Below are 13,250 nucleotides of genomic sequence, written 5' to 3'. Positions count from 1 at the left end.
GAAAAATTTTTTTTTTTTTTTTTTTTTTTTTTTTTTTTGTCTTTTTTCGTGTCCGGCAACGGATCGCAACCCTCAGTGTCACGCCCGTACCAGACCAGGACCGGCAACGGGATCGCAACCCTCGGCGTTGCGTCCGCACCTCGCTCAGCCAGTGAGCGGGAACTGGTCTGTATGTGGGATCCGAACCCTCGGCGGGAGCACCGCCGCGCTCCCAAGCGGCGCACTGTAGCAGTGCGTCACCGGGCCGGCCCTGAAAGATTTCTTATATGCCTCTATAGATCTAGAACAAAGTTATATTATTAGTTTTCTTAAATTTACTTCAGAAGTGCATATTCAAGTATTTCTCCCTGATTAGTTGTATAAACTCAGGCAAAAATAACATATTTGCACCTGGATTTCCTAATCTGTAAAATGAGTATTAATAGTTAAAAGCATTATTGAATAACAAGGTCAGGTTTGGGAAGGGGAGGGAATAATGAGGGGGCAGTGATTTGTATTGTCTAAAAAGGTATATTCTTATAAAACTCTTATAAGACTAATTATAAGTAAAGCTTGATAAAAATCTCTGTTGGAACAGATTTTTGGAAGCAAGAGTGAGAAATCTTTGTTGGGGGTGTGAATGTTAAAAGGTTGGGAATTACAATATTGTGCCTCAGAAAGAGATGAAAGTCCCCCAGCTGTGTAAAATCTAAGGCTGTTGCTAAAAGGTTGAGCTTTGTAATGACCAGAAGGTTCTAGAGAGTATAGCGCCAACAAATATTAGTGTGGCCCTCAGAAACACTCAGACTAAATAGGCTTGCCTCTCAGGGAGAGCTCCAAGTTCCCATATTGCCTTCAGTTTTGACTTTTGAGTGTGGGCATACCACTAATTTATGACCTCGACAACATACATACATGCTTTAGCTGCTTTCATCTACTTTAAAAAGTACCACTTGACAATATCCATCTCTAACAAGTGCTTTATTTCTTTATTCCTCTTCATATTAAAAACTCCCAGGATTGATCACATATTCCTCAGCCTCTTCCAAGCCGGCTTTCTTTTCCACATTACAGTGAAATTGCTCTTATCAAGGTCATTGATGACCCTCAGTTGCTAAATCTAACAGCCATTCTTCTAGATTAAATTCACTTAATCTGTAGCAGTCAACCTATTGACCACTCTATCCTTGAATCACTATCTCTTTTTGGCTTCTCTGACTCTATCTTCTTCCATTTTCATCGTACCTATTGGTCCCTCCGCAGTCTTAACATTGGCCAAATAAATTTTCTGTGGCCTAAGTTCCAGAATCATATTATCATATTTGTGTACATCTTTCCCTAGTATTCCCTAACAGAGACCACATTCCTTCCACAACGCTTATGACTATCTGTCATTCTCTTGACTATTTTTAACTTATCTATCATTTGTTTTTCCCCCACTAGAACGTAAGTTTCATGGGGACAGGGACCTTGTTTGCTCCCCATTATCTCTTTAATACCTAGAACAGTGGCACACAATAGGCGCAATCTATATTTGTTGGATAAATTGAATAAAAAGTAGTATTTAGTGACAGGTGGGGCAGGAGCAGGCTACTTGGTAGTTTTAAGTCACAGCGATAAATGAGTAAAACTGAATTGAGATGCTGCTGATGTGTTATTCACACAGCTTTGTGATTCTTTTCTTTTCTGGTTTAAAACTTTTTTGGACTTATGCACATTTATATAATAGCTCTGTTTTTCTTGTTTACAAATTTATATCAGTGACTCTGGATCAAATCTTTTACAATGCCATTTCTGTCAAAATTGATTTAAGTCTGTGTTGACTTCCCTGACCTCTGTTGTCATGGCAAGTGACCCATATATGTACTTATTATGTGTATCTTTTTGGTATGCTTCAAAAGTCATTATAGCAATGAAAATTTTGATAGTGTTGTCATGGGCAGCTGCCACAGAATATAAAACTTATAACAGTAGACTTTGGCATTCTTAAAAAACTCAATTACACTAAAAGAACTAATAGTTATGAAACAGCACCTTTTCCCCTTCACTCTTATGAATGTTGGGCTTTATATTTTTGGTATTCTTTTCTATAGTGGTTCTCAAAGTGTGTTCCCCAGACTAGCAGCATTGACAACACCCGAGAATTAGTTAGAAATGCAAACTTTTTGTGCCCAGCCCAGTTCTACTGAATGAGGAACTTTGGGGTTGGAATCCAGCTCTCTGTGGTTTAATAAGCCCTCCAGGTGAGTCTGATGCACACTAAAGTATGAGAACCACACTCTACCATATAAAAATTAAAAATTTAAATACAAAGTAAAGTATAAATGTGCAGATATCCTTATGTAATGATAATTGGAGTGTATAAATTTAAAGTTGTGATTCCAATACTCTACATTATCGAGCAAAGAAAATACTACATAGAAGGGGGAAAACTCAACTATTGCAAGAAGTATTACTGATAATTAACATTCATTCTTGCATTTCCTCCCTAGTAGACATGGCAACAGTTTAATTAAATGCTCTTATTTTTACTTATTGTTGTAGCAGTTGAGGTTAGCAGAAATAAGTATGTCTTCTGAATTTAAATGAAGGCACGTTTTGTTAGTGATATTCAGTAGTATTTATTACTTCTTATTTAATCTATTTTTTATTCTTAGGTAATAATAATAAGTTAAACGTCAGGTCATTTGAATTCCTTTCTGAAGTACTTAGTATTTTTCTTTTGTTCTCTTTCACAAAATGGACATGTCAGCTTCCTGGTGCATCTTCTGCCTTCAGTCTGACTTGGAGCATTGAAGAAAAGATGTGTTTTGAAACTCAAATAAGTACTGCATGCTGGCCAGTCAGAGATTATATACCACATGAATGCAATTTGCTGAAGATTCCAAATAATGTAGCTATTTCTATGTGGGGTTTTCACCAAAGCTTTTTCACCCATGTAAAAGCTTCATAATGGGAAACTATATGAGGCAGAGGTTCTTGATTTCAAGCAAATGAAACCAACTCCATCGTATTTAAGAAAAACAAATAACTTATTGAAAGATATTTGTGACACAGAATTTCCAATAAGTTTGGAGAATTAGGCTGGAAGAAGGCAGACACAAGCGGTTTTAGGCAGCAGTCCGACCATAGACAAAACCACACCATAGATGTAGTCCACTAAGGATTCCACACCACTGCAGCTATCCCAAACACTGTTTGCCATTGCTACCCCATATACTGATTTTGGCTACTGGCCCTACTGTCACTGGAAACTGGGTGTGGCTCCCACAACATGCCACTGTTTACATTGCTTTATGCCACTAGCTCTTGAATTAGGGTGATTGCATCTGCTTATCTGATCCCTAAGCTGATTTCTTCTGGCCGGTGTGCTAGGGAGATTGGGAAAGCCAATATCTGGCCCTCTAGGCTGTTGTAGTTGGAAAGAGGATTTGCCTCCCACCAATATTCACAAGTTAAGGAATTAATTGCACAAACATAGGAAGTTCAAATGTGTGATGAACAGAAATTCCCACAAGTGACTTTTCAGCATGATAAAAATGGACTAGAATTCTAAGGAAGTTATAGAATATACAAGGGGTCTTCAAAAAGTTCATGGAAAGATTCATATTATCTTTTAATTCTATTTTTCCACCAACTTTCAGAAATACCCCAGTAGGTCTTTCTGGCCATAAATCACAAAGCTTAAAAATACTGAATAAATATTTAGGGTATTAGCAGTTACCCTGGATTAATGAATTTTAAATCCTGTATGAGTAGAGACTATGTCAGTTTTATTCAATACTGTATATGTCTGTTACACAACAGGGTACCTGAAACATACTCAGTAATTATCTTTTGACTCACTGAACTGGTGGAATCAATCAATTAACTATGGGTTGTCTGACTGTGCTCTGTGGAGTCATAGGGTTCTGGGATGGATGGAAGGTCTCCAGGTGGCTATAGAGAGTAGGAAGAGGAGAAACAGATTCTACTCTGTCCTCTGTATCCCTCTTCAACTGGATCATGTTTCACTTTTATCTTTTCGATATTTTGTGGTTAATATTTAAATTTAATTGGAAAGGCGTTTATGTCACCACTGGACACTGAAAGTAAGTTAAAAAGTAATTTAATAATGAGAAAAAAAGAATATCCATCTTTTTACTGTTTATATGAATCCTGACTGGAAGAATTTTTCTGTCCAATTGGTAGACATGTTTTCTAGCAAAGAGCATAGGGTTATGGGAAATTTTCTGAAGAAACAAGGAAATTCTACAGCAAGAAATAAAATTTTTACTAAATTTCTCAAAAAAAAAAAAAAAACAAAGAATACTTTCTCCTCCAAGTCCTTAGAAATAAAAATGAAAGAAAAACTGTAGGGCCAGTTTCTACCCTATTCCAAAATAAATGCCTCCTTTCCTGAATCACATAATGAATTTTCTAAGAAAATTTTAATTTGCCATTTTCCTTTAAGGCCAATTTATTTGGTAGCATGCACATTTTCCCCTTCGTAAAACACAAACAGAGGCAGCATAAGGCAATAGAAAGAGCACTGTATTTGGAGACATCTAGACCTGAGTTCCAGTTTTCCTTCATCATTTTACTATCATTGTCATCTTCAGAGCAAGTGAGTGATCTTACCTTTCCAAGTCTTGCTTTTCACATTGGTAAAAGCTGAGTAACAATTCCTAATCTGTATGACTCACTTAATGTACGTCAAGTGTGATAATATATCCCCATTTCTTAAAAACAATTCTTTCTAGTTCCTAGATGCCCCTCTTGTGCTCTCAAACTTTTCAAAAATATTTTAAAAGTTGTTTATTCTGGCTGCCTTTAGTTACTTATTTCCTCAGTCTAATCCAATCAGACATATATTGCTTTCACTACCCTGAGACACCTTCAATAAGATCACTTCTATCATTATGTGTAATGAATAGTTCCAGAATCATCTTACATGACCCATCACAGCCTTGGGTCCTGTTTGCCACTCCCTTTTCTCATGCTGTCCCATTACCTCTCTGGCCTCAGGCTTTTGTTCAGGTTGTTTCTCTGGCTAGAACTTTCTCCTACCCCTTCTATATGTATGCCACCTTACCCCCATCTCAGACTAGAACAAAATCCAAACTTTTAGCCATAATCTGTAACAATGGTTTTCAAGCCTTTTAAACTACCATCCACAGTCAGAAAGTTAGATGTACATTTTATATTCAGATAAATACATTCACACACACACACACACACACACACACATTTATGTAATATATGAGGGGTCTTTAAAAAGTTCATGAAAAGATTCATATTATTTTAATTCAATTTTTTCATGAACTTTTTGAAATATCCTCATATATGCTAGAAACAAAAATTTCTTAAAATAGTTCTTAATCCCACTAGATGTAACATGAGTTGATGTTTAACTAGTTTAGTCTGTTTCTTTTTTTAATGCTTTTTTGAGCTATTAAAATTGATTTCGTGACCCTGTACTGGATCATAACTCACAGTTTAAAAAAATATTTGTTTATACTGCCTGCATGTTTAGTTTTTATTTACTTCTTTAACCTCATTTCAGTGTCATAGCCTTCTCATTTTTTATAGCCAGAATACTCTAAACTTCTAATTTCTTCTTAACTGCCAAGTTCTTTTCTGTATGTGGCTTTTTCCTGTGTAGGGACTTTTTCCTGTGTTGTGTGCTATGTTGTGAGAGTTTTGGTACTCTTTTTATGATATATTCTTCTTCCAGTTTTCTATAGGGCTGATTCCTTTTCAACTTGTAGTTTTAACCTAAATATCTCTCCTTCAGGGATAACATTCCTTGACCCTATCTTACATGCCACCTCATTTATTCTGCTTTAATATTCTATTTTTGTATATCATAGCACCTAAGAAAATTTTAGCTATCTAATTTTTTTTCTTATTTTTGACCACTTACCCCTCATGACATGTGGATAAGGGATAGCCCTTATGACAGTAGAGGTCCTGTCTGTTTTGTTCCTTTTATTCTAGGTGCCAGAATAGATGCTTAGTTATTGTTTGTTAAAATAATGTATACACAGTAACAATAAGACATTGTACCAATGTAAGATACTATAATGATCACCACTACTGTCTTCTATCCTCATAATACAATTTATGATATGATTTACAAGCTATTTTATTTCCTTAATCTACAACTTTCATGCCATTGCTTGATTTTGTAGAGACAAGCTTATTGTTGAGAGGATATTCAAACCTTGGTCAGATACAAAACACATAATTTAGACATGTTATATATTTGCACTTGTGGATAAGATATCTGAAGCTAAAGAAAAGAGAAAAATCTGTTATAGCTAAGGTAGACTGCCATAGTCATCCTGGTGAATAAGTAAGCAGGGAATATTCAGGGTCATATGTTTAAATATGTATGTGTTTACATTTATATGTGCAGAACAATGGAAGGATTTCCCTTCTGCTATAGAAATAATATGACACATTATTTTTATGGTTGGGTCTATAGCAATCAATACAGAACACCAAAATGAACACAGTAGCATCTTTTAAATGTGGATGGAATTGTTTGGGAATTTAGCTATTACAGGAATGTACAGTCCAGAAATAGCTGATTTCATCTGATATGCCAAAAATTGAGTAATTTTCTCAAACATATGTTTTAGAAATTTCTTGGGAAAATAGTGTGCATGCAATAACTCAAATGAAGGATGTATGTATTCAGTATACAATATGACAGACAAGCTGATCTGAGGTATCATAATTAGAGAGTCATTATTTCTAGCCCCTAAGAAAGGTTTTTTTTTTTTTTTTTTTTTTTTTGCTATTGGTGCTTCTTTTTAAAAATAAATTCTCTGGTATTTATTCAGGAGCTTAGAGTATTTAGACATGGAAAAGATCTTTAGGAGTTACTTGTGCGTGACTCTGGCTCTGGCCCCAGGGACTCCGTCAAATGGGTTAATGCTTGCCTTCTTACCTTGAAAGAACATGGGTAAGGATATTTTGATCTGCCTGTATTACTCAACCCAATATTTAAAAGTGTCCTCCATTTCCCACTGCAAATGTATTTTTGTCAAAGCCAAAATCAGTGACAATTCATGACACTTTATTTTCTAATATAATTGTGTCTTTTTTACTCCCTAGACATTTCCAGTCTTTACCCTGTGTATATTTATGCAGTAGCCAAAACTTCTCCACGGTCCCATGGGGCATGATTGAGTAATGGGGAAAGTTTATGGGTTAGGCATACTCTTTAGTGGCTTTCTCCCTTTCTCCGTTGCTTTGTTCATTTTCCAGCTCATGAGTCATCCCCAGCTAAAAGGAAGTATGAAAATTAAAGCAGCTTGCTTTTTGCTGCCATATTTTCATACTGACTTGAGCACTATATATGGATTTTATACATCTGTGATGCATTTGTTCGCATTACTTTTGTTCAGTGAGAACTAATTGAAAAGGGGGCATGCTCAGAAGATGGGGTGGTTTCAATCCCTTGCAATGTTTCTCTTATGATGGGTAGCAATTTCCACAATCATAGAACTTCTAAAGTTCAAGTGTGTGGTGGTAAGTATCCTCTGAAATAGTCCTGCCTTTTCCATCTCTCCTTTACCATTGCAAGTACATCATCTGCAGATCTAGTTCTGAATAAAAATGGATAACAGTGTGGTGTTGGTAAACAGTGAGCTAAGGTGTAAGGAAATCCCAAATAGCAACAGGAAGTTCATGTAATCCCTATACCACCTGGTAGAGCTATTCTATAGTAGTTGTTGACATCTATCATTTACATACTTAAAAAGTTCTGTTTATATAATATAATGGTTGAGAGCATGGGCTATATTCAGATTCCAAATCCATGATTCACCATCTGTGTGCTTTGGACTTAACCCATCCAAACTTCAGTTATTCACCTTGTGTGTGAATTAAGAATTATAACAGTACCTACCTCATAGAGTTGTGATGAAGATTAAATGAGTTAACACCTGCTTTTTATTCTATAAAGCATATAGAATAATACCTGTTGCATAGTAAATGGTCAGTAAATATTAGCTATCATTAGCTATTATTATATGTTTTATTTGCAAAATTTACTTACTGCTGGGCATGTACTTAATCATCATTCTTGGGCTGTAAAAGGAAAGCTGGCACCATGTCCTGCATCTCTCAAAGTATTTATTGTCCTATATCTGTTTGTATAACTTATTTGACTATTCTTAAATGACAGCATCAGACTGTGTTATGTTAAATACAGTTAAATGAGGCTACTGTCATATTCAATGGACATAAATTAAAATTACCTAATTTTTCTGTTTATCTAAATTTGATATCAACATGGCCATTTTATTTTATTACATAAATTTGTAAGCAAAGAAATAAATAAATGAAACTTCCAGTTGAGAAATACAGCAGTACTAAGAATAATTTGATATGTACTTTAAATGGGGTTTTTCTGTCTGTAAAAAAATGTCTCTGTGGGTTGTTTCTATCACCACCCCAAAGTAAAATTTATACCTCCATGTACTGTGGCCCTTTCTGGAAACGAGTAACTTTACCCAGTGTGTAATATTTCAGAACATTATTATTATTTTATTAAAATTTATATTATAAATTATGGTACAAGTGTAATTTTAATGGGTTGGTAGTATATGTTTTAAATTATACAGAAAAGTCTTGGAATAGTTTAGCATAATTTCTCATGTTTTAACAAAACTAAAAAGGAGTTTTGTTACAGAAATTTATGAAAATGGCTATTATGTCCAGTACTTTCAAATAGAATTATATTTTTATTTGTTGACTAATTAGTGTGCCCACTGTGTACTAGCAGCTTTGTCAAGTCTTTAGAATACAGACGCGAATAAAACAATTTCATGGGAGTATGAAGACATGAGGAAATTAGTAATAAGTGTATTGAGACCTATATTTCAGTAATGCAAAAGGTTTTAGGAAAGAACAAAGAATAAAACATAACTCTGTGTGGAGTCACCATCGAGGGCAAAGGTTGCAGAAAATAATTCTGTGATAAGGGGTTTGAGCTGAGATTTTAAGGGTAATCATGACAAAGGAAAGGAGTTAAAGAAACATGTAAAGGCTTTCCAGGCAGAGGAAATCATACGTAGAAGCAGAAGCAAGAGAAAATGGCACTTTGGAGGAACCAGCAAAATTGTCAGTATGGTGTGTGTGAAGAAGGCATTTGAAAACATGGGTAGTACCAAGTCTGGTGATGATGTAGATACCAGCTCCTGACAGTTCTTTGAAGCTGAACAAGGGTTTTGAACTTAGAGTTTTTTTATGAATGGATGCTAAATTTTATAAATGCCTTTTCCTCATCTGTTGATATGATCAAGTGATTTTCTTTCTTTAATCTATTATTGTGATAAATTACATTAATTAATTTCTATTATATATTCCGGAGATAAACAGAGATTGGTCATAAACCATTACCTTTAATTTTTATATATTGTTGGGCTCAATTTGCTAATACTTTGTTTATATTAGCCTCATAAAAAGAGTTAGAAAACATTTTTTTTTTTGTCTTTTTCCGTGTCCGGCAACGGATCGCAACCCTCAGTGTTGCCCCCGCACTGGACCGGGGACCAGCAACGGGACCGCAACCCTCGGTGTTGCTCCCGCGCCTCGCTCAGCCAGTGAGCAGGAACTGGTCTGTATGTGGGATCCGAACCCTCGGGCGGGAGCGCCGCCGCACTTCCCAAGTGGCGCACTTATCTAGTGCGCCACCGGGCCGGCCCCGGGTTTTGAACTTTTTCTAAAGGCAAAAGAGAATTCTGAAGGCAAGAGAGAGTCATGGAAAGATTTTTAAGCAAAGTTTTATTTTCATATTTGTATTTTATAAAATGCCCCTGCAGCAAAGTTGGAAATGGATTGGAAAAGAGTCTGAGAAGACGAAGGGGAACTAAGTAGAAGGCATTTATAATAGAGAACATTATGAGTTAAGGAAGTGAGTACAAGAATGGAAACAAGAATGGGAGAATTATTTAGAAGATAAAATCAACAGGACTTAGTGACTCATGTCATTCTGAGTAAGGGAAGAGTCAGAAATAATTTCCAGAGCTGAGAATGGTGTTTGCTGCCTTCTATTGAAGGACGGAGTATAGAAGAAAGAGCACGAAAGAGAAGGAATCTAGTCACTTGTTAAGTTTTCCATATGGCACTTCTCATATATCATGGCATTTTCTAATAGAGATGACCAGTTGGCTGTTAGAAACCTAGATTTCAAATTTTAAAAGTATAACTAGAAAGTAAAGAGAGCAATCAACCTATGTAAGATTTTTTTTTTTTTTTTTTTACTATGAACATGTGTATGGTCATATAGTATGCGGTAAAGATATGTGGTCCAAATAAAAATAACAAGAAAAAATAAGAACTGAAAATGGAAACCTCAAAAAATACCAATATTTATAGTGCCAGAAAAATGGAGACTCCAAGAGGTTCTTGAGAGGTTGTGATCAAAAAATAAAAAGTGGAAAAGAAATGCCATAGAAACTAAGGGGGAAGAGATGTTAAGACAGAGAGCCTTACTATATACATAGGAAATGTCTGAAAACATACCAAACTGTCAGGAGTGGCTCGCTTTTGGATATGGAGTTGACAGGAGTAGCAAAAGAATTGGGAATTTCAGTTTGGTGTTTGAATTTTTGAATAAAAATATGTTATATCTCTCCATATGCTTTAGTAATTTGTGAGATTATAAGTATTTCAAAATAAAAAGTGAAAAATATTATCTTAAAATGTAAGTTACAGTCTATTGAAAATGAAAAATAAGTCAATGAAATAAGCTTAATCAGAACAGAAAAAGGAGGGAAAGGGCAACATGGAGTGGTCAACAATGTTGTACTACAGATAGGTCAAAAAAGATAAGGACTGACAGAAGCCTTTTAGCTTGGTATTTAGATTTGGTTGCAGGTGACCTTATTAAAAGCAGTTTTAATGAGAGGCTAAGGGCAGAAGCTTGACTGCAGTTGTTGGGAAGTGGAAAGTGAGGACTTGAAGAGGTGGCATAATCATCTCATAAAGGAGAAACTTGAGTGTGAAGGAAGAGAAAGAGATAATAGATAGTATCTAGGGATTTAGGGCCCAAGGTGAGTAAACTGTTTGCTCACGATCCTTATGGAGATAAGAAAGAGATCCATGCAGGCTACCTTAGTCATGGAGGTTTATTGCACATTACCCAGGAATGTGAAGTAGTGTGAGTAGTTGACTTGCCAGCCCCCTAGTCATTCCAGATGCCAGCTTTTCTAAACCTGGGATTTGCAGTAAGCTTTATACGCAATTGAAAAAGTCACTCAGCAAGATGTCTTGGAGGGAAGAGACCTGAGCCTATTTATATGCTGGAAGTAGGCACCAGTAAAGGGCAAAAGCTCTGAATTAACAGAAGTGAGTTGAGGTACTTATCGAAGGAATGTACCTTTAATTTGGAAAGTAAATTCAACTATTTCTGGGAATGAAGTTTCATACAAAATACAAAAGTTGGGGGCCGGCCCGGTGGCGCACTGCTACAGTGCGCCGCTTGGGAAGCGCAGTGGCGCTCCTGCTGAGGGTTCGGATCCCATATACAGACCGGCTGCTCACTGGCTGAGCGAGGTGCGGGGGCAGCGCAGAGGGTTGCAATCCCGTTGCTGGTCCCGGTCCGGTACGGGCGCGACACTGAGGGTTGCGATCCATTGCCGGTCATGAAAAAAAGACAAAAAGGAAAAAAAAATACAAAAGTTGCCATATTTTGAAGGCTAAGCTAGCCAATAGTATTTTAAATATATTCACATTAGAAAAGATTTAATAAGATGATGTAAACAAGCTTAATAAATTTCCTCTTTTTTTTTCTTCCTCTAAAGCCGAACAACTACTTATCCTTACACAGAAACGCAGATGTACAGCCAAAACACTGGAGGGAATTACTTCGATACGCAAGGCAGTTCCGCACAGGTGACTACCGTGGTCTCATCCCACAGTATGGTGGGCACTGGTGGGATTCAGATGGGCGTCACAGGAGGACAACTCATCAGCAGCTCTGGAGGAACCTATCTGATCGGCAACTCAATGGAGAATTCTGGTCACTCAGTGACACACACAACTCGGGCCTCCCCAGCGACAGTAAGTATTTGAGTTTTTATTTGCTTAGTGTAGCTTCTTGGTAGCTTCTATTGTATATTTTCCTCTATAAAGGGAAAAGAGCAACACAGGATGGGGGAAGAATGTGTTAAGCAGTTTTAGTACTGTGGTAGTAGGCAGAATGTTACTGATATGTACACCCCCAAATTAAGTAAATTAGGAAGTTTTTATTAATAATGGGAAGTTAGGTGACTTTTACTCAATAAACTGATTTTAATAGGCTTTCTTCTGTTATATTCTGTAATGTACTTTACATTTCTCCTGAAAGAACTTACTTGTATATCATGTTTACTTTATGGGAAAGAAGCCAAGCAGTGATATAGCGAATAAAATATAAATTAGTTTGGAATATTCATGTCTTTCAACAGTAAAACTTTCTCTCATTGCCAGAGAAGTTATGTTATGCAGGGCAGCATTTCCCAAACATAGACATTTAGGTTTCACCTGTATTCACATGTTACCTGTAGTGTTATTTACTGAATGTATTCTTAAAGTAGACTCACTTTAAAAAAAGATCATGTCTAACTTTTAAAAATACATATTGAAATCAATACTTACATAATAAAATAAAAAATGTTTATCCGTGTGCCATATGTAAAGTCTTGTTGCATTCTACCAGAGAGACACTTTGGGTAGCACTGATATAGGTAATTCAGATGAAAAATATTTGTGTTTGCTTTGATCATAGCTACGAGCAGATGATATCTTAGGAACACACCTACACATTTGAGTTTTCAAGTTTTTAACATTTAATAAATAATGATAAAGACTTTAAAGTTATTTTTAAAGTATTTTTAATTTTAAAATTATTATTATTTTATTATTTTATTATTTTATTTTTTATTTTTTGTCTTTTGTCTTTTTTCCGTGTCCGGCAACGGATCGCAACCCACAGTGTTGCCCCCACACCGGACCGGGGACCGGCAACGGGATCGCAAGCCTCGGTGTTGCTCCCGCGCCTTGCTCAGCCAGCGAGCGGGAACCGGTCTGTATGTGGGATCCGAACCCTCGGGCGGGAGCGCCGCCGCGCTTCCTAAGCGGCGCACTATCCAGTGCGCCACCGGGCCGGCCCTAAAATTATTTTTATATTTAACAATAAATATTTATTTTTACACAATGGATTTTAACGTGTTGAAATGATGTCATAGAAATAGTCACAGAAAGTTGTACAGAATTTGACATCTTCAAACTGT

The 13,250-nt window shown here is 36.3% G+C and overlaps 1 protein-coding gene across 1 annotated transcript in view; it reads left to right on the top strand.

Annotated features, from left to right (window-relative positions):
- RFX3 (regulatory factor X, 3 (influences HLA class II expression)) overlaps nt 1-13,250 on the top strand; it is a 173,226-nt gene that overhangs the window by 56,604 nt on the left and 103,372 nt on the right. The window contains exon 4 of the mRNA XM_008580050.1: nt 11,781-12,039. Within this exon, the coding sequence (XP_008578272.1) occupies nt 11,781-12,039 (259 nt within the window). The remainder of the gene's footprint in view (nt 1-11,780; nt 12,040-13,250) is intronic.

Source organism: Galeopterus variegatus, unplaced genomic scaffold (assembly GCF_000696425.1).
Source record: "Galeopterus variegatus unplaced genomic scaffold, G_variegatus-3.0.2 Scaffold2008, whole genome shotgun sequence".
Lineage (NCBI taxonomy): Eukaryota > Metazoa > Chordata > Mammalia > Dermoptera > Cynocephalidae > Galeopterus > Galeopterus variegatus.
Note: the sequence above shows the minus strand (reverse complement) of the source record. Positions and strands in the feature narration are given on the sequence as shown.